This window comes from Schistocerca piceifrons, chromosome 1, assembly GCF_021461385.2.
Source record: "Schistocerca piceifrons isolate TAMUIC-IGC-003096 chromosome 1, iqSchPice1.1, whole genome shotgun sequence".
In the NCBI taxonomy this organism is placed as follows: domain Eukaryota; kingdom Metazoa; phylum Arthropoda; class Insecta; order Orthoptera; family Acrididae; genus Schistocerca; species Schistocerca piceifrons.
This window is the reverse complement of record NC_060138.1, coordinates 753121838-753143559: the sequence shown is the minus strand read 5'-3', so window position 1 is coordinate 753143559 and position 21722 is coordinate 753121838. Positions and strand designations below refer to the sequence as shown.

General features: G+C 44.9%; 1 protein-coding gene across 2 annotated transcripts in view; it reads left to right on the top strand.

Annotated features, from left to right (window-relative positions):
- Positions 1 to 21722, top strand: part of LOC124712045 (vacuolar protein sorting-associated protein 4) — a 182201-nt gene that overhangs the window by 33589 nt on the left and 126890 nt on the right. For both annotated transcript variants that reach the window (XM_047242346.1, XM_047242337.1), the window contains exon 3: positions 5579 to 5690. In XM_047242346.1, the coding sequence (XP_047098302.1) occupies positions 5579 to 5690 (112 nt within the window). The remainder of the gene's footprint in view (positions 1 to 5578; positions 5691 to 21722) is intronic.

Here is a 21722-nt window from a genome sequence, read left to right as displayed (position 1 = left end):
GTCTAAGGTAATCCATAGCAGCATCTACCGAACCTGACAACCCCATCTTTTCAGTAACAGTTATAAAATGTTTGTTAAAAAGTTCTGCAACACTATACACATCTGTCACCAATGCATCATTTACTCTTAATGCTATTTGTTCCTCTTCATGTCTGGTTCTACCGGTCTCCTCCTTCACTATATCCCATATTGTCTTTATTTTGTTATCTGATATGACTATCTTTTCCTTGTAATATATTTGCTTTGACATCCGTATTACAGTCTTTAATATTTTGCAGTATTTCTTATAATGTGCTATAGCATCAACATTGGAAATGTTTCGGATTGACAGATACAGTTTTCTTTTTGTTTTACAAGATACCCCTATTCCTCGAGTAATCCATGGCTTCTTTGTAGACTTTGCTCTAACCTTGGTAAGTTTTGGGGGAAAGCAGTGTTCATATAAGGTAAGCACTTTATTAGCAAAAATGTTATATTTTTCATTCATGCCATGAGCACTGTAAACATCAGTCCAGTGAATGTCTCTGAGGAGTGTCCTAAAATAATCAATTTTTGGCTTACTGATTACCCTCTTGAGCTCAGATTTAACAGATTTTATATCCTGTTCAGTATTAACATTTAACAGAAGGAACCGCATGTCATGGTCTGAGAGGCCATTGACTATTGGTTTTGTAATATAATTTTGTTCATTTGACTTTTCTATAAAGATATTATCAATGGCTGTTTGTGAGCAAGTGGTTATCCTAGTGGGGAACTTTACTGTGGGAATTAAGTTGAATGATAGTGTTACTAACTCAAATAGGTTCTTATTGGGAGAGTCTTTAAGGAAATCTACATTGAAATCACCAGCAACCACTATTTCTTTGTTTTTGGTTGTTAAATGGGCCAGTACAGCTTCAAGGTGGTTTACAAACAGATTAAAGTTACCTGCAGGTGCTCGATATACACTTAATATTATGAAAGATTTTTTGTGAAAATCTAATTCTGTTGCACATGCTTCCATATGCTGTTCTAGGCAAAATTTATGAATGTCTATGTTCTTAAATTTATGACAGTTCCTGATGAATGTGGCAACTCCTCCTTTCTCCATTTCTGATCTACAATAGTGAGATGCTAACCTAAACCCTGTAACACTTAAAAGTTCTATACCAGTACCAGTGGTCACATGATGTTCAGAGAGGCAGATTATGTCAGCTGGGTTTGAAGACTCTAATTCATCTATGCAGATAGTTAATTCATTAATTTTATTTCTCAGTCCTCGAATATTTTGATGCAATAAAGATAGCTGACATTTCACATTGACTGACTTAAAATTGGATGGAGTTAAAATATCTGCTGACAGTTGAAAATTCTTAACCAATGGCTGTTTATGTTGATGTAATAAGCTGGAATTATGTTTTTTGATTTCTTTCTCAAACTGAAGGTTTGTCTCAGTTCTAACCTCTCTTAAAATTTGTTTTCTTTCTGTCCTCCCTACCCTAAAAAAGACACAATTTAGGTCGAATGAATGACGATACAGCTACAGTAGTTTGGTTCGAGTCGTAAGCTTAGCAGTTAAGCTTTACCAAGTAGCCATTGCTATGCATCAGGCGCTCCGTCCGTATTTATACGGGTACCCTTTGTTTTTCACGTGCTTCGTCTGGTTTGAATTGGTTGCTTATTTTTCTTTGATCTGATAAGTGCCATTCTCTTTGTTATAGGTGTTTACGTCACTCCAAGCTGAAAATGTATTACTGTGCTGTCATGCATTGTTTGCCGCATTCTGATAGTGCTTGTTTACGGCCTGTTGCCGCTCGCGGCATGGCTTGCTTTTCTGCGCGCTACCGCCGCTTTCAAATTTTTTTTTTTTAAAAAAAGAGAGGAATCGTCTCATTAGCGAAACAATGGCAAGAGACTGCTATTTGTTGTTATTTACACTACTGCTTTCTTTGATAATGATTAACAAGAACCAAACAATAAACTGCGTATGATAGATGTTCTGAACGAGAATTTAGCGAAAATTTTTCTCCGTTGGAAAATCTTTGCAGACGCCTCTTTAGTACATTACTTTCTGCACAGAAATTAGAGTCATATTAGATTTATAAATCTAGTCAATTGCCGTGCTTCATTTCTGACAGTATCACTATCAGGCATAAGAATAATACGAATATAAACATGACATGATATGTGTATTCTTCCGCATTTGCTGTTGTCTCACTCTAGTTTCGTAGTTTATTAGGCAGACAGGATGTAAATGAGATAGCAGCAAACACGAAAGAATACATGGCAAAATGTTTATATTCGTATTATTCTTGTGGTGAACAGAATACTGCATGTGATCCACAATTCATAAAAGTTACCATTAGCAACCATCTCTTCTCACAGGTAGGAAAAAACTCAGAACGTATATTGACAAACATCGCAAACAGTCTTGCCAGTCGGATTTTCGTAGTACATTGAGAAGCTGCTACATTCGAAGATGAACAATACGGAATTTGTATTTACTTCGTTGGATAATGTATGAAAATGCAGTGGTCGAAATTCGGGGCGGAGAAAGAAGCTCGCCTTCCACCTTTTTCTTTTAATTTATTTACTGACGCAGAGGTTTTGGCGCCAGAATGTATCTTTGTGCCTGTGTAGCGCTACATATATTCCACGGCAGTAGTTTGTTGTGGCGGCACCTACCAACATTTTTCAGAACTTCCGCTTACTTTGCACTCCATTCTAAGCCGCAGGCGGTTTTTTGGAGTACAAAAACCGGAAAAAAGTGCCGCTTAGATTCGAGTAAATACGGTACTTTAAAGAAATTAATGTTTATTTTTAAATTAACTTACGACCTGAAGTTACAGCAAAATGCTAAAGTGTCACAATTTAAATGCAAAGACTAATATGATAATATTATTGCTTAATATAAATGATTAATAATGATATTCAAAAATATATAATTACCTCCTATGTTAGCTTACAATTAGTTGATTTTTCATAAATAAATACCTAAACAGCCACAATACATATGTTTTATTTAAAGACACTTGGATCAATTAGTGTTTCTCTACAGTTTTACCCGCATGTAATACAGATGCTAACGTATTTGTGGGTTTTTAATTTCTCCTTGATTGACTCTATTGCCGTTAACAGCAAAACTTTTTTATGTGGTTGGCAAAGACAGGTTTACCTTCCTAAATGATAGTGTTGGACATTCCTCCCTCCCCCCCCCCCCCCCCCTCCGCACACACACACACACACACACACACACACACACACACACACACACACACAAAAAGCTGTAGGTACGTTCCTGATCTGAGGTCCTATCTCTGTGATACCATGCTGACTGCAGTTGTAATTGTTGGTGTCAGTTGAACATGGAAACATGTTGGGATTATCTGGCACTGAGCTCTGTGTCAAACAACGTGCACTGAACAGGGTGCTCTGAAACACTTTCACCTGCACAATCAGGTCTGCCACATATTGCTGCCTAGCAGGCAAGCCTCTGTCCTCCCCATTCTCTGATGAAGTGTAGATGTCCAGCACCTTGTTGCCTGCTCATAGTTTCACCATCCTTCAACCATATTCCTTAGATACTCGTAACACTAGCACACGAACAGCCATCCAGCCTCACTGTTTTCTGAGGCGCTCTTTCACAGGTGTCAGGCTATAGCAATCTAGCCTTGTCGAACGAAGTTGCTTCTGTCAGTGGAGTTCCCTATTTGGGGCTCGTATCATCACTAAAATGATTCCCCATTCATTTCTGCTCCACTCATATACTCTCCTTACATCACTGCATGTCCACATTGCCACCAGGCAGTGTTCAGATTCATGGTGGGCAGTGATCGTGACGTCTTGGACGATCTGTGTGTATTACTTATTAACATATGTTTGAAAATTCAGTCCAATATCCTTAACACTAAGATTTTGAATAATAGTTAGTAATATGATTTTGTGAAGAGCCAGCTACACATACAGGAGTTTAAGAAATATGGGAACACTATGAGAAATGTTGGCTTGAACATAAATGCAGTGCTAGCCAAGCCTGCAGATTGAGCTATTGTGTTTAACCATGAACGGCATCTGTGCAATGTCCTCAATATGTTGTAAGTGTCACTTGTGCTCAGAACAGTGTTCTGCATAATCGTGACTGCTTTATGTTAGAGCTAAGTGACTTCGGATGTGGGCAAATTGTTGATGCTTGTATGGTGGGTGCCTCCATAGCTGAGATAGCTAAAGTGTTTGGTCCAAGACAGGATGAAACACAGCATCAGTTGTACCTTTTTTTATCCGTTCATTGCAGATCCAGATTGCTTTCACCTCCTATTTAGCTATTTTAAGTGGAATTGTATTCAAGTCGTGATAGCTCATTGTAAATCAAATTTCACACGGTGCCCTATTGCCAAACATATAATTACAAAACTGTTTGTTATTTGTAATAGCAATGTGGCACTATGTGTGATTTTTTTCACTTGAATGTAAGTGCACGAAAGATAGGTACACAGTAGCTGAAGTCAATCTGCAGTAAACAGATTTAAAAAAAATTATAACTAATGTTGCTCTTCTTCCTGTCTTGGATCTCATTATGATATTCATGCAACATGAGTTCCTGCTGGAAACAAACCTGAAGAAGTGTTACGTGTTTTAAAAGGGACCATGTGGAAAATTTATACCACTTACAGGTTAAGTAGCAAAACATCAACTGCTAAGTCACAATGTAGACAAAAATGTTGTAATGATCTTGACAGATAGTCAGTGAAGAGCGTTGTGATATTAATAAGAGGACGGCCGCTGCGAAAGTCACTACAGAACTAATGCTGTGTTTGTGAACCCTGTCAGCACCAGAATGACTCACAAGGATCTCCATAAGTAGGGGATTGCATGGCAAACTGGAATTTCAAAACCACTTATCAGTAATGCAAAAGCCTGTAAAGGGAAAACGTCATGTTGAAGCCGTAAAATGTGGACTATGCAGCAGTCGAAGAGTGGCATTTGTTGAGATGAATCTTGTTTCATAGTATTTCTAACTTCAAGCCAAGTTTATTTCCTGATAGTGAAACATGGTGAAGGTGTGTTGATGGTTTGGGCAGCCTTATTGTGGTATTCCATGGGGCTTATGGTTAATCCACAAGGTCGCCTTACCGCAAAGGGTTATGTGGCTATTTTGGTTGGTCAGGTCCATCCCATGATACAGTACTTGTTCCCCAATGTTTATGCTATGTTCCACAATGACTGGGTCCTTGTTATGTGGGGGAAATATTGTGTGTAAACTTGTTCTTGAGTGCTCAGCTCACTTATTCTGAATTGATACTAGTTGAAATATTTTGGATCACTAATGTTTTGTTTCAGTCCATTGTCAATTGAAATGATGAAAGAATAACAGTGTGCAGTAGCAGTGTAGGAACCCTCAGTGAAATGTGAATCCCTCTTATAATTGTGCGATTTTATAAATTTAGACACGATTGCTACTCTTCTTGTTTTTCTTTATCACATGCAGCTACAGCTTCTTCTCTGCAGCTTTTGTCTGTGTTGTGCAGTTGTTAATATAGCTCTGTGTTGTATTGATATTGATTGAAATTTGTTGTTGTTATACTGTGAATCTATTTTACAGAAGGCCATTGACTTGGTCACTAAAGCAACAGAAGAAGACAAGAATAAAAACTATGAAGAAGCATTGAAGTTATATGAACATGGTGTAGAATATTTTCTCCATGCTATCAAATGTAAGTGGTGGTAATCATGTTATGAAGAATTTATTGTTAGTGCAGAATGCTTGCCGAGTAATTACGTAGAATGGGAAGAGTAACATCAAGTATCAAGCAAGTGTTGTTAAACATCCTAGCAATTAACTTTCTCTGTAATGCATGTATGTGATAGCTGAATTAATATTTATGGACTGCTAGGTATGGTATGGATCCCCACAAGTGTTTTACATGCATCATGATTTATTGACACTTGCTCCAAAATTTTATTTTCTGGTCCCTGTCACCTCGTGTGTGTGTGTGTGTGTGTGTGTGTGTGTGTGTGTGTGTGTGTGTGTGTGTGTGTTCAGTAGTGTCACTTGATAATATGAGAGGCAACTGCTGCTTTACACCTACTTCTTTTCTATTCCGTTGGAAACTTTTTTAAAAACTGTTCTTTTTTGTTTGTGCCGTACTTCATAGTAAATTTGAAAGTAACTGGTGTGGAACAGAGATCAGAAAGAAACAAAAGTTCCTGTATTCATATAAAAAAAAAGTCCTAGCAGGCAAAAGGGTGATTACCATGAAATAGATTCCATTGTGAATGCAAGATCCAGCAGATGACCTGACAAATTTCCACCAAGTTTTTGTCCCACCTACTTCTGAGGATATGTCCGCGAGTGATTTTGATTGCATTGCTGCATCAGATGCTGCACTGCCACACTTTTTCCATAAAGGAAAGTAATAAATTCACTACTTCATGAATCTGTCTTCACATTTAGCATTAGCCCTCCTGCCAGACTCTCTCTCTCTGTGTGTGTCTGTGTGTGTGTGTGTGTGGGGGGGGGGGGGGGGTGGTATGTGTGCTTAACTACTTACTGAGACCTAAGAATCAAATATTTTAAGCCACATTGTTCCAAATACTGTTAAAACTTGCTTCATAGTGCGGAGAAATGGAATATAACACCAACCAGTGATATATTTCAGTAAAACAGCAAAACTGTCAAAGTTGGGCAGACGTTTATCTTTATTTAAATAGTGACCAGTTTCAGACTTTCGTCCATTATCCAGCTGTCTACCCAAGTCCCACCATAGCACCATCATGTGCTGGCCAGTGCTGTGTGCAGCAAAACAACATGCAGGACTGCAGTATCGTACAGCAATAGTATCTTGCACTCAGCCACTCACACAAGCAGTGTGGCTAGCATGCATACGTTATAGTGCTATGATAGGACTTACTTGGATAATTTGATAATGCATAAAAGCCTGAAGCTGGTTGCCATTTAAAAACTTCTGTGCAACTTTGACTGTTTTGTAATTTCATTTAATTATAGTAAGTTGCTGCTTTTGGCCATCTAGCATGCTGGAAATCAGTAAATACTGATTTGTTTGTTTTAATCAAGAATCCAGAAAGCTGATTTCTCTTTTACAGAGGGTCCAGAATTGTAGTAACTCTTGTTAGATTGTTGCTGTGTAAATGAATAGTCTGTTGGATACTACATCAAGTACGAAATGTAGCATTGTGAAGATAACACTTTCTCCTACTCACTGTGAAATGTTATCATTTTCATTTTACTGTATGACTTCCAAATACTTGTCCTTTCATGTGATCTCTGAACATGTTTACATTACTTCATCATGCTTCCTATCTGTCACTGGCTGTTGACAAAAGAAATACATGTGATGTCTTTGTGTTGTGAAATGTGTTGTGTTTTTTGTATGGGACACATGTCAAGACTTACAATAAAAATTTTTTATCAGAATAATACAGAAATTTCCTATTATTTTGCACACAGTGCTGTGATGCAGGCTATTAATACTCACCATTATTTTTGCAGTATACAGAAAAATATACAATTTCCTTGATCAGACTGTGGAATTGTCATCCACATATTCTTCAGCAAAATGACAGCACCTTTAATGAACCAAGTGTTATGAAGAATATGTTCCCGTAATTAAATTTATCATAAGGTTTTAACCTCAGGTAACATCTTGCCTGGACATAGTTATGAGTACTGTGTAGGATGTTTAAAATTTTCTCATTGATGAATGGTGTATTTCTGCTATAAATGGAAAGTTTCAAGCTTATGTTGGTTTTTGTAAAAGATAATGAAGTTCTCATAAATGTACAGGGAAGAAATAAATAGATTTTCAATTTTTATAACAGTAGATGACATGACACCTTTTGTTTGGTGACACTGATGTTCCTAATTATTTTTCTCTGCGGCCCTAGTACTCACATGACATTATTGAGTTACTTCAGAAAATTATATCATATTAAATAACATACTTAAAGAAAGTGAAAGTTGTATCTCATCTCCCTGATGCCCTTTTCAGTAACACATAACAAAATTCACATTGCAAATACTTGTGTAATTTATGTGCCAAGTAACTTCTTTCCAGTTTAAAACTTTGGTCAAGATTTCAGCCTAAGTGCTTGATATGTTTTGCTTCTGTTATATCGTAATCATTGCACCTAATTCTTACATCACTCGGTGCTAATTATTTAGTCCCAAATTGGATCATCTGGATTTTTGTGACATTTGGTTGTAGTATATTTTGATGAAACAAAGATTCAAACTTTTCTAACTATGTCGACACTGTCTTAAATTTATAAGGCTCTTCATTTTCAATTAGAATTGAAATATCATTGGCAACTAAAACTAAAAGAACACAAATAGTACGTGGTTGCTATTGTATATAGAAATAAATAGGGACCCAGTAGTCAGCTCTCTGGGATCCATCAGGACAGTTTTCCATTGATGAATTTGGTGTTGCAATTACCTTTGTTTCCGATGTGTTAAGTATGAGTTGAACTACTGTAAAGCAGTGTTCCTTATCACATACTGCTATATGGAAACTGTTCGCTGCCCCAAGTGGAAGATACATGCTTTTGTTGGTGGCCCCTTCACAATATTTACACTCGTGACTGTGACAAACTGACACTGCAGTGTTCATCTTTGACCCATCAGTGTAGACAGTATCATGAATTCAGTTAAATAAAAAAAAATCCATGTAATTCGAATATTTATTTTCATATACAAGCCAACTTTTGAATTTTCCTTTGTGTGAAGCCACATGTGCCAATGTGAAATAAGAGATTTTTTTATATTTTACTTTTAGTGTCGTTTTAGATTATCTTTCATTGATTGTTTTGATACCCATGTGCATCACGATACATTGTGTATGTTCGAACATTTGCGAGTGCTGTGAGAAACTCCTACTCTGTCAGCTGTAAACTTAATTTATGCTTTTCTGGCAACAATAATATCATGCTAAAATAGCTGTTATCTAATTTAATTCCATAATTACTTCAAATAATAGGTACATTTTTGAGATTTTATTGGATGCTTACGAACATGCATTTTTGAGAATTTTCATAAGGTAAGTGTGTTCACCATAACATATTTCATAACAAATCAGCATTTGTGATTTACTGCTAGTGTTCAAAGAATCATCAACCCTGAATTTTGGTTGTGGACTTTCGAAAAATAAATGATGTGATGTGGTGGCCCTCAACTACGTACCCTCAGACTCAGAGTTGAAATATTAAGGTTTGGCTGGTTTCGTTGTCTAGGGGCTGGGATATGTAGTTGCTGCATTACAAGCCAAATACTGCTGAGTCTACAGTATACAATATGAATATACACATGAATCGAATGGTCGAACGTTCGTATCACTCGGCAATTGCGAATTTTGGATGTAACGTAGAAATTCATAAATGAAGATTGCAATTAAATAAAATCTGCAGGTACTGTTTTTAACGACTTTAAATGATGAGTACGATAGCAGAAGTACCTTTAAGAATGCCATTTATGACTGCAAACACTTACTGGTGTCAATGGTCCAGCAATTGAATAAAATACAAGTTAAATAACAGTGAAACAAGAGATTCCTACTTCACGTGATTAGTTATTAACAACAACATAGCTCGTGAGATATTCACTTCTAAATGCATACTACGTCTTCATTGCAGAAGCCACGGAAGTCTCACAAGTGCATAAGTCATCAGTATGAAATATTTCTATCTTCCGCGACCACATGCAAACTGCTCCACTCTCCAAGTCTTTCCTGCGAGTCCTGTGTGACTCTACGCTGCGCCATCCTGTTCGGTACTCCTCCCCCACTTCCGTCCATTCTCCCCATTAACGAGTGCTGTGATTAGCTAGAGTACTCCCGCCATTTCTTCAAGCCAACGCATGCTCACAAACATATTGAAACACATACGAAATACTGGATTTACATTTAAATAACTTAAAATTAAATAAACATTCCTGCAGCTGCACCATAAACACGCTCTGACACGCATTATTAAATACATAAACAAATCAAATAAATATATATCATAGGAATATAAACAAAAGGTTGGCCAGTAGCCTAATGTCTATGTGCTTTCCAAAACACAGTAAATATTTAACCAATTTCTTCATGAATAATATATATCAGATATAAATAAAGACATAGGCGAATAAATATATTTATAAGCATGCTGCTACCGTTTTTTCATGTTACTGTGGAGTAGTTAGGGCCTGATGCAATCAATAGTTATCGGCCACTTTGACCTCCAATAACTCGTGTACTATTCAAGTTATATGCCTGTAATTCGTACCAATTTAGGTTTACACTAATAGCTTTCTAAAGACACGTCGATCAACAAAATTGGATGAACCGTTAGATTTTGGAAATTCGTTGCTGAGTGTTACTTGTATAATTTACAGTCGGATACTAAACTTTAAACTAATAAAGATATTGAAAATCTGATTACACCATCAGAATTGTCGTGCAAATAATGGTAATGTACATGTTCTTTTTCAAGGTATCATGATTCCTCTGGCTATTATTAATTTCTACATGAGCTGTGAAATGTCCACTATTATGGTTTCACAAAGTCCACCATCTTTGGCACTCTCGGCATACACAACTCCTTCATCGACGCAAAGCACAGTCCTCGGCACCGCATCAACATGGAATTCCTAGCCATGCGGTCGGCCTGGACCACGCGCTGGGGCTACCCCTCTTGCTCTGGCTAACGTTTGGCACCGCACGGCTACTGACGAGCTGCAGTCTGCCGAGCGGCCCCCGTATGTCCACGCCAACTCCGAATTTCCAGAGCGCCACAACTCGCCCGTTATCTCATATGGTGTATATCATCATGATTAAATCTAAATTTCTGAGCATTTTGGTTGGGTAGATACGAGTGATGTGCCTAATCTCTTTCATAGTGCATCAGAATGTGTGCTCTAGTTACAGTAGCAGATATTATAACTAACAAATTGTGTTACATATAGTTTTGCCTTTCAGTAGGAGTATATATTACTTGCATTTATCATAAATTAACAACCTTGGAAAAAGTTTTTCTTTTGTCTTAATAGAAATCTTCTTTAGAGGGAATTAATAATACTTCTACCTTAACAGATCCAAAGATTAAAAGTGAATTGGCAGGCTTATTTCAAAGTTAATTGTTTACTGTTCAGTAAAATATTACACCAGCCGCATTTCAGCCCCTTCATGAATCCAGTACGTTAATATGGGCTGAGTTAGTTGATATTTGTAAGCAGATGGAAATCACATTGTCTATAAACTCTTGGAATCTGCTACAAATGGATGTGTTGGGAGAGTTCCCGAGAGTCATGTACCCGAGAAACTAAAGGTGCCTCAAGTATTATCCTCTCCTGTGGATCTCTATAGGAAGTACAGGCTCTGTCTGCACTAATCCACTTGACTGTAACATGTCAGTGGTAAGATTAGGCTCCCTATATAGAGGCTACAGGGACCCAAGAGAACTCAGAGTGCTATACCAATCCTCCTAACCAACACATTACGAGGTACTGTCTTGCATCAAAGCTGGAATTGTGCCAGCATACTCATTTCACCTGTTGGGAGCCTACTGTGTCCTCTGTGAAAGGAGGCAAACGCAAAAGGTATCGTCTATTAATCATCAATGTACTGTGAATCCACTAGGGGAAATGGCAACAAGAGATAGAAAGACACGCCCAGTGCACTCATTGAGTATAGCAACTGGCCCCATTCAGCATGTGAAAGAGGCTATCCCAGGAGCCACTGGGTGAAAAGGGTGCAACAAACTACAGATTGAAGGGCTTGTTGGAACAAACAATGCTCGTCTGGGATCTGAGATCATATGTGGATCATTACAGCAACTGGCAGAGGAGGTTGACGACAGCAGTCTTGCTCGTATAATTTCAGCTAAGTTCAAACTCTACAGCAGGGACTGTAAAGTTTCTGTGACAAGCTAGGCTGCGACTTCCTAAACTTGAACCATTGTAATGAGAACTACAGGGTCTCAGGCATGCACCACACGTTAGAGGCTGTCACCCAAGTGGCTGACTGTGTGTGGTATGCACACAAAGGTTTTTTTTTTATCTTAGGCGACTCTCCATCCAGTCCAGAAATCAATAGCTGCAGGAGACACAGAAGTATCAGTGTAAAATCCAAAGAAATGCCCCCACATGTTAGAGTATTAAAATCCTATTGGTTAAATGCCAAAGTTTTACCGATGAAGTGGCAGAGTTAAGCCAGGGTCAACTTCTTCCGTTGTCTCCTGTACTCTTCCACCCCCATGACAATATTGGATTTCTCCACGCCCAGTATCCAGCACGGTAACCAGTCCGTTGTGGTGGGGCCGTCATGTACCCATTTGGTGGTAGCTCCCTGACACCACAGGGATCGCTCTGCTGATGCCTGAGCTGTAAATTCCCACGTATACCAAGCAGTAGATGCCTGTCCTCCTGGGGCATCAGGACTCCCGGCAACAGCCATCATGCTAGGTGGCCTTTGCTGTGGTTGGGTGGCGCCCGTGGGGAGAGCCCCTGATCGGAGTGGGTGGCATCAGGGTGGATGACCCTCAATGAAGCAGACTAAGTCATCTCTTGCTGGTGACGGTACGGCACCAGCAGTCTCTAAGAAGGGTAAGATCGAGTACAATGCTGACAGATATGACCCTAAATCGTTTCCCTACCTTGCTACACCATGGGAGGAACGTAGGGCTGCAGAAAGAAGAGACCCCCCTGCGGGTCCGGGGTAAGAATAGGCCCGAGGTATTCCTGCCTGTCGTAAGAGGCGACTAAAAGGAGTTTCAACCGGTTCGGCCTTCCATGTGATGGTCCCCCTTGGGGTTTGACCTCCATTTTTCAAAATTCTACAGAAGTACGAGCCTTTTGGGGAAGGACACCTTACGTGGTGTACCACTGGTCTTAAGTGCACTAAGACCTTGGCACTCAGCATTGCACCGGCGTTGTAACCATACCCACTATTCTTCAAATTGGGCCTAAACGCCTGATGGGTTGTCCAAGTTACGCCCATAGTGCGTCTCCATCTGCACCAGCGATCAAGATGGACTTTCCATGGCACCAGAAATCCAGCACGGTAGCCAGCCCGTTGTGGTGGGGTCGTCATGTACCCTCTAGGTTGTAGCCCCCTGACAACACAGGGATCGTACTGCCGATACCTGAGCTGCACCCTCCCCACGTCGGCCAAGGAGTAGATGCCCGTCTCCTTGGGGCATCAGGACTCCCGGCAATGGTCATCCTGCCAGGTGGCCCTTGCTGCGGCTGGGTGGCGCCCGTGGGGAGAGTCCCTGGTCGGAGTGGGTGGTATCGGGGCGGACGTTTCGCAGATGAAACGTCAACACGTATCAGGTCGCTCTGCGGCCGAGTCTTTCAAAAGAAAAGGTACCGTTTCTAGTTCTGGTTCTCCTGCCCTTTCCCCCTTGGCCACTCCCTGGGAGGAGGGACAGGCCCGCCGGCTTGGGGCGAAGTACTTCCCCCGCTATTTGGTCTGTTCTCGAACCGATGGGGGGACGTTCGCCACCTCCAAACCCATGTTCTTTGTTCAGCACATTGAGGACATCTTCGGGGAAATCGAGGCTCTCAGCAAGATGCGTTCAGGGTCCGTTCTTATCAAGACCACCTCCGCCACACAGTCGGCGGCGCTCCAGGCGTGCGACCGCCTAGGGGACATCCCAGTATCCATTGTCCCACATCTGGCACTAAATAGGACGCAGGGGGTTATTTTTCATCATGACCTCCTTCTACAATCTGATGAGGAGCTCAGGGCCAACCTGGAGCGCCGAGGCGTGCATTTCGTCCGGCGAGGCCCCAAAGACCGTCGCATCGACACCGGGGCCTTTATCCTCGCCTTCGAGGGGGACGTTCTCCCGGACAAGGTAAAGGTGATGTGCTACCGGTGCGACGTGCGACCTTACATCCCGCCTCCTATGCGCTGTTTTCGGTGTTTGCGCTTTGGGCACATGTCATCACGGTGTGAGGCTGAGCCCCTTTGTGGCGATTGTGGACGTCCCCTTCGTGAGGAACGTACATGCACCCCACCACCTCGGTGCCTTAATTGCCCTGGCATCCACTCGCCTGGATCCTCAGACTGCCCCGCATATCAGAAGGAGAAGAAGATACAAGAACTCAAAACTTTGGATCGGCTCTCTTATTCTGAGGCCAGGAAGAAGTATGACCGCCTCCATCCCGTGCCGTTGACAACTTCGTTTGCCTCAGTTGTGTCCACTCCTTCCGCGGTATCCTCACCCCTATCCTGTCCCCCCTCCGCCTCGTCCGCCCATCAGGGGGCTCTGCCTCCACCTCCCAAATCCCTCCCTTCCAAATCCTCCTCCCCCGTGGCCCCCACCCCCTCTGCCCCAGGGGCCACCCTTCCTCCTCCTCCTCTCCCCCCGCCACCTGAGAACCGATCCTCTTCTCAGGCGTCCTTCGGGGAAACGTTCCGGACCCCAGCTTCCGAGGTCCGGCGTTCCAAAAAGGACCCCGCGCGTGAGACCTTCTTTGGGTCCAGCCCACCATCCCTGTGCCTCCTCGGCCTTCCAAGAAGAAGTCTCTATCCCCCTCTCCACCCCGGCGCGTTTCGTCTGACGCTCCATCCGCGAGTTGCTGCTCCCGGCCGTCCTCAGTTTCGCCGGGACGCTCTGCTGCCAGGCGCTCAGCTGGCCTCTCGTCGGCAAATGATGCTGCCCCTCCTACGCAACCCGGGAAAGCGGCCACAGCTGGCGATGACTCGATGGAACAGGATCCGCCTCCCGCCGGTTGTAGCGTTGTTCCCTCGCAACCTGGCCCTCCTTGGCCGTCGAGGTGACCAGCTCTTCCCCCGTCTCGTTCCCCCAACTTTTTGACTAGCGATGGCCTTGTTACATTGGAACATAAGAGGTATTCGATCTAATCGGGAGGAATTACAACTACTCTTCCACCTGCACTGTCCGCTCGTCCTTGGTCTCCAGGAAACCAAGTTGCGCCTGACTGACCGTATTGCCTTTACCCACTATACCTCGGAGCGGTATGACCTCACCCCTGTGGACGGTATCCCAGCTCATGGTGGGGTCATGTTGCTCGTTCGGGACGATGTCTATTACCATCCCATCCCATTGACCACCCCACTCCAAGCAATAGCTGTCCGTATTACTCTTTCTGCTTTTACTTTTTCAGTTTGTACCATCTACACTCCACTGTCATCTGCTGTTAGTCGGGCTGACATGATGCACCTGATCGTTCAGTTTCCCCCACCGTTTTTATTGTTTGGCGACTTCAATGCCCATCATCCCCTTTGGGGCTCTCCTGCATCCTGTCAAAGAGGCTCACTCTTGGCGGATGTCTTCAACCATCTCAATCTTGTCTGCCTCAATACCGGCGCCCCAACTTTCCTCTCGGACTCTACTCATACCTACTCCCACTTGGACCTCTCGATCTGTTCTACCACTCTTGCCCGTCGGTTCGAGTGGTATGTCCTTTCTGATACCTATTCGAGCGACCATTTCCCCTGTGTCGTTCGTCTCCTGCACCACACCCCATCCCCACGTCCTTCGCGCTGGAACATACTGCAAGCTGACTGGGGACTTTACTCCTCGCTGGCGACCTTTCCGGACCACGATTTTCTCAGTTGTGACAGTCAGGTCGAATACCTCACGGCTGTTATCATCAATGCTGCCGAACGTTCCATTCCTCATGCTACCTCTTCTTCACGTCGCGTTTCCTTCCCCTGGTGGAACGAGGCTTGTAGGGACGCTATCCGTGCTCGACGACGTGCTTTACGCACCTTTCACCGCCATCCTACGTTGGCGAATTGTATTGAATACAAACGACTCCGAGCGAAATGCCGTAGAGTCATCAAAGACAGCAAAAAAGCTTGTTGGGCCTCTTTCACCAGTTCCTTTAACAGTTTTACTCCCTCTTCCGTCGTTTGGGGTGGCCTGCGCCAGCTGTCGGGCATTAAGGCCCACTCCTCGGTACCTGGCCTGACCTCGGGTAATGAGGTCCTTGTTGATCCTGTGGCTGTCTCCAACGCCTTTGGCTGCTTTTTCGCGGAGGTTTCAAGCTCCGCCCATTACCACCCTGCCTTCCTTCCCAGGAAAGAGGCAGAAGAGGCTCGGCGACCTTCCTTCCACTCGCTGAATCTGGAAACTTATAATGCCCCCTTTACTATGCGGGAACTCAAACGTGCGCTTGCACTGTCCCGATCCTCTGCTCCGGGGCCAGATGCCATTCACGTTCAGATGCTGGCACACCTTTCTCCAGCGGGCAAAAGCTTCCTTCTTCGTACCTACAATCGCGTCCGGACCGAAGGTCAGGTCCCCATGCGTTGGCGTGACACCGTTGTTGTTCCTATACCCAAACCCGGGAAGGATAGACACCTTCCTTCTAGTTACCGCCCCATTTCTCTTACAAGCTGTGTCTGTAAGGTGATGGAGCGCATGGTTAATGCTCGGTTAGTCTGGATTCTTGAATCTCGACGACTACTTACTAATGTCCAATGCGGCTTTCGTCGCCGCCGCTCCACTGTTGACCACCTTGTGACCTTGTCGACATTCATCATGAACAACTTTTTGCGAAGGCGCCAAACGGTAGCCGTGTTCTTCGACTTGGAGAAGGCTTATGATACCTGTTGGAGAGGAGGTATCCTCCGCACTATGCACAGGTGGGGCCTATGAGGTCGCCTGCTCCTTTTTATTGATTCCTTTTTAACGGATCGAAAGTTTAGGGTACGTGTGGGTTCCGTATTGTCCGACGTCTTCCTCCAGGAGAACGGAGTGCCTCAGGGCTCCGTCTTGAGCGTAGCCCTTTTTGCCATAGCGATCAATCCAATTATGGATTGCATTCCACCTAATGTCTCGGGATCTCTCTTTGTCGATGACTTCGAGATCTACTGCAGTGCCCAGAGAACATGCCTTCTGGAGCGCTGCCTTCAGCGTTGTCTAGACAGCCTCTACTCATGGAGCGTGGCAAATGGCTTCCGGTTCTCTGAAGAGAAGACGGTTTGTATCAACTTTTGGCAATATAAAGCGTTCCTTCCGCCATCCTTACATCTCGGTCCCGTTGTTCTCCCATTCGTGGAAACAACTAAGTTTCTAGGGCTCACGTTGGACAGGGAACTGTGTTGGTCTCCACATGTCTCTTATTTGGCGGCCCGTTGTACACGTTCCCTTAATGTCCTCAGAGTTCTTAGCGGTTCATCTTAGGGAGCGGACCGCACTGTCCTGCTTCGCTTGTATCGCTCCATAGTCCGATCGAAGCTGGATTATGGGTGCTTCGTCTACTCGTCCGCTCGGCCATCCCTCTTACGCCGTCTCAACTCCATCCACCATCGGGGGATACGTCTTGCGACCGGAGCATTCTACACTAGTCCCGTCGAGAGTCTTTATGCTGAAGCTGCCGAATTACCGTTGACCTACCGGCGCGACGTACTGCTGTGTCGGTATGCCTGCCGGCTGTTGTTTATGCCCGACCACCCCTCTTACCAGTCCTTCTTCGCCGATTCTCTCGACCGTCAGTACGGGTTGTATGTGTCTGCCCTGCTGCCCCCCGGAGTCCGCTTCCGTCGCCTGCTTCGACAATTGGATTTTGCCCTCCCTACCACCTTCAGAGAGGGTGAGAGCCCGACACCAACTTGGCCCCACGCTCTGGTTCATATTTATCTCGACCTCAGCTCACTCCCGAAGGAGGGTACTCCGGCTGCAGTGTATTGCTCACGGTTTGTCGAACTTCGTGCTCGACTTGCCGGTCACACCTTTATTTACACCGACGGCTCCAAAACTGACGATGGTGTCGGCTGTGCCTTTGTCGTCGGGGCCGGCACCTTTAAATACCGGCTCCTCGACCAATGTTCGAGCTTTACGGCCGAGGTTTTTGGTCTCCATCAGGCCGTTCAGTATGCCCGCCGCCACCGTCATTCATCGTATGTACTTTGCTCTGACTCACTCAGTGCTCTTCAGAGCCTTGGAGCTCCCTATCCGGTCCATCCCTTGATTCAACGGATACAGCAGTCCCTCCATTCTTTCGCTGATAATGGTGGTTCTGTCAGCTTTCTGTGGGTTCCCGGACATGTAGGAGTGCCTGGGAATGAGGCTGCGGATGCTGCAGCCAAGGCTGCAGTCCTCCTGCCTCGGCCATCCTCCCATTATGTCCCGTCATCTGACGTTCGTGGGGATGTATGTAAGAGGCTTGTGTCGTTGTGGTGGGATGCTTGATCATCCCTCCAAGGAAACAAGCTCCGGGCAGTAAAACTGCTCCCAACTGCTTGGACAACCTCCTCCCGACCATCTCGGCGAGAGGAGGTCCTTCTGACCAAGTTGCGGATTGGGCATTGCCGGTTTAGCCACCGCTACCTGCTCTCCGGTGACCCAGCCCCGCAGTGCCCTTGTGGCCAGGCATTAACAGTGCGCCATGTTTTATTGTCGTGTCCCCGTTTTAGTCAATTTCGTGTTGTCCTGTCCCTGCCATCTACTTTACCAGATGTTTTAGCTGATGACACTCGAGCAGCTGCTCGTATTCTGCGTTTTATAACTTTAACTGGCTTGTCCAAAGACATCTAACCTTTTTACTTATTTTATCTGCATCCTTGTCAGGTCCTTCTGGTGTCCCCCCCATCCCCTTGAGTTTTCCTAGATTCCATGTGCTCTAACAACAGTGACTGGGCGCTAATGACCTCAGCAGTTGAGTGCCCTTAAACCCCACCAAACACAGAAAGAAGAGAGCCATATTCGCCTCGGTATTTAGTCTGTAGCAGAATGGGCAGGGACTCCTTTCTACCTACGAACCCTCAATTTTTTGTTGAACATCTTGAGGATAAGTTTGGGGAAGTGACAGTGGTGTCCAAGATGAGAACCGGTGCAGTCTTGGTTCAGACAGCATCCACAGCCCAATCCTGAGAGTTACTCGCTTGTGACCGGCTGAGTGGTATTCCTGTTTCCGCCACTCCCCATAGAAGCCTCAACATTGTCCAGGGGATAATTTTCCATTGCAACCTTCTCTTGCCGTCTGATGACGAGCTCTGCACCAATCTAGAACGGCGGGGTGTTCATCTAATCCAGCGCATTTACAGGGGACCCAAAGACAACAGGGTTGCTATCGGTGCCTTCATCTTGGCCTTCGAGGGTGATTCATTGCCTGAAAAGATCAAGGTGATGGTTTACCGCTGTGACGCTAAACCATCCATCCCTCCCCCTATGTGGTGATTTAAGTGCTGGAAATTTGGGCACGTCTTCCCGCTGCACTTCCAGCGCCACATGTAGAGAATGTTTACATCCACTGCATCCAGATATTCCCTGCACACCCTTTCCCACTTGCATCAGCTGTGGAGAGCAGCACTACCCCTGCACAGTGCTTGAAAAGGAGTGGAAAATCATGGAGCAAAACACCCTGGACCAGTTGACTTACCAAGAGGCTAAACGTAAATTTGAACGATTACACCCCTTTCGGTTGACATCCACATTCGCTGCAGCTACATTACCATTGCCATCAGAAGTACCAGTTGTACCACATACTGTGCCACAAACAGTGGGCCCTCCGGACCTCCCAGAATACATCCGCCCCCTTGGTGGTAGGGGGAAAATCTCCTTCCATTGCTCCCAAAGTACCTACTTCGGGAGCATGCCCCCCCCCCCCCCCCCCCCCCCAGCCCCGCAAATGCAGGGGACATTGGTCCCCGCCTTGCAGCCGGAGAAGCAACAGACTTCTCCAGCTCCTCTAATCTGGAAGGGGTCTCTTGGGACCCTCTCTCCCAAGGTCTCCACTAACGCCACAGCAGACACTCGCCAGTGGCTAAAGGAGCCAAAAGCTGCCGGATGAAGAGCTTCACGGTCTTCCTCAGTGCCTGAAGCTACTTCGGAGAAGTCCTCCCAGCAAGCCCCTAAAGAGAAGGGACAGGGCAAGCAAACAAAGAAGTCTGTTAAGAAAAAGGACCCTCCGGTGGCCCCAATATCACCACTCCCTACCTGTTCAGCACCTGCAGGTGAGGTGGATATCTCAGTGTCCCCTGAGGACGTGGATCTCTCACTGATGCCTCATCCACAATAGGAATGGATACAAATACTCAATCGGTGGCAGCAGGTGACCCTGGGGCATTACCAGCCTCCGTACTTTCCGTGTCCAAGTTGGTGTCTCCCATAATTCCCCCATAACCAGGAGAATTGGGTCCCGCAGGGTTCTGTATTGCATTTATCTCTATTTTTAGTGGACATTAACGGTCTAGCAGCAGCTGTCAGGCTGCCCGTCTCACCTTCTCTGTATGCAGACGACTTCTGCATTTTGTACTGTTCCTCCAGTACTGGTGTTGCTGAGCGGTGCATACAGGGAGCCATCCACATGCCGCAGTCATGGGCTCTAGCCCACAGCTTCCAGTTTACAGCCACGAATTTGTGTGTCATGCACTTCTGTCAGCATAGTACTGTTCATCCGGAACCAGAACTTTACCTTAATGATGATCCACTCACTGTAGTGGAAACATATTGATTCTTAGGAGAAACCTGATTGACTTGGCTTCCTCATCTTCGTCAGCTGAAGCGGAAGTACTGGTAGCACCCTCAATGCCCTCCACTACCTGAGCAACACCAACTGGGGTTCAGATTGCTGTACGCTGCTGGAACTCTACAGAGCCCTTGTTCAATCCTGCCTCACCTATGGGAGTCTGGTTTATGGCTCGGCGGTGTCCTCAGCGTTGCATTTACTTTACCCAGTGCACCACTGTGGCGTTCGACTGGCAACAGGAGCTTCTATGGGGAGTCCAGTGACCAGCTTCCTGGTGGAGGCCAGAGTCCCTCCATTGAAGTTCAGGTGTGCACATCTGCTCGCCAGTTGTGTTACACACGTTTGTAGTTCTCCTGAGCATACGACTTACCGTCTTCCTCTTCCCATCCATGGCGGTTCATCTCCCGCATCGGAGGCCCTGGTCAGGGCTTACAATTGCGGTTCACGTTCTTTCTCTTCTGTCTGGAGTCCTTGCCCTTATCACCTATACTTGGAAGTCCATTCACGTACACCTCCATGGTGTACACCTAGGCCAAAGCTTTGTCAGGACCTTTCACATGGTCCTAAGGACTCAGTTAACCCCGCGGATCTCTGCTGTCACTTCCTCTTGATTCTTGACATGCACCAGGCTCATGAAGTGGTTTACGCTGATGGCTGATGGTCACGTTAGCTTTGCGTATATTCATGGAGGACGTATTGAACAGTGCTCCTTGCCAGGTGGTTGCAGTGTTTTCACTGAAGAGCTGGCAGCCATTTCTCATGCCCTTGAGCACATCCGCTCGTGCCCTGGCGAGTCATTTTTTCTCTGTACTGACTCCTTGAGCAACCTACAAGCTATCAACCAGTACTAATCCCACCATCCTTTGGTAGCGACCATCCAGGAGTCCATCTATGCCGTGGAATGGTCCAGTCGTTCAGTGGTGTTTGTGTGGACCCCAGGCCACGTCGGAATCTCAGGAAATGAACTTCCTGACAGGCTGGCCAAACATGCTACACTGAAACTGCTTCTGGAGATCAGCATCCCTGTAACTGACCTGCAGTCATTATTACGCCGCAAGGTTTTTCAGCTTTGGGAGACGGAATGGCATAATCTCAGTACTCACAACAAACTGTGTGCCATTAAGGAGACTACGAATGTGTGAGAGACCTCCATGCGGGCCTCTCGCAGGGTCTCTGTGGTTCTCTGCTGGTTCCGCATTGGCCATACGTGGCTAACACATGGCTACCTCCTCCATCGCAAGCACCCACCTCGGTGTCACTGTGGCTTACACATGACTGTCGTCCACATCTTGCTGGACTACCC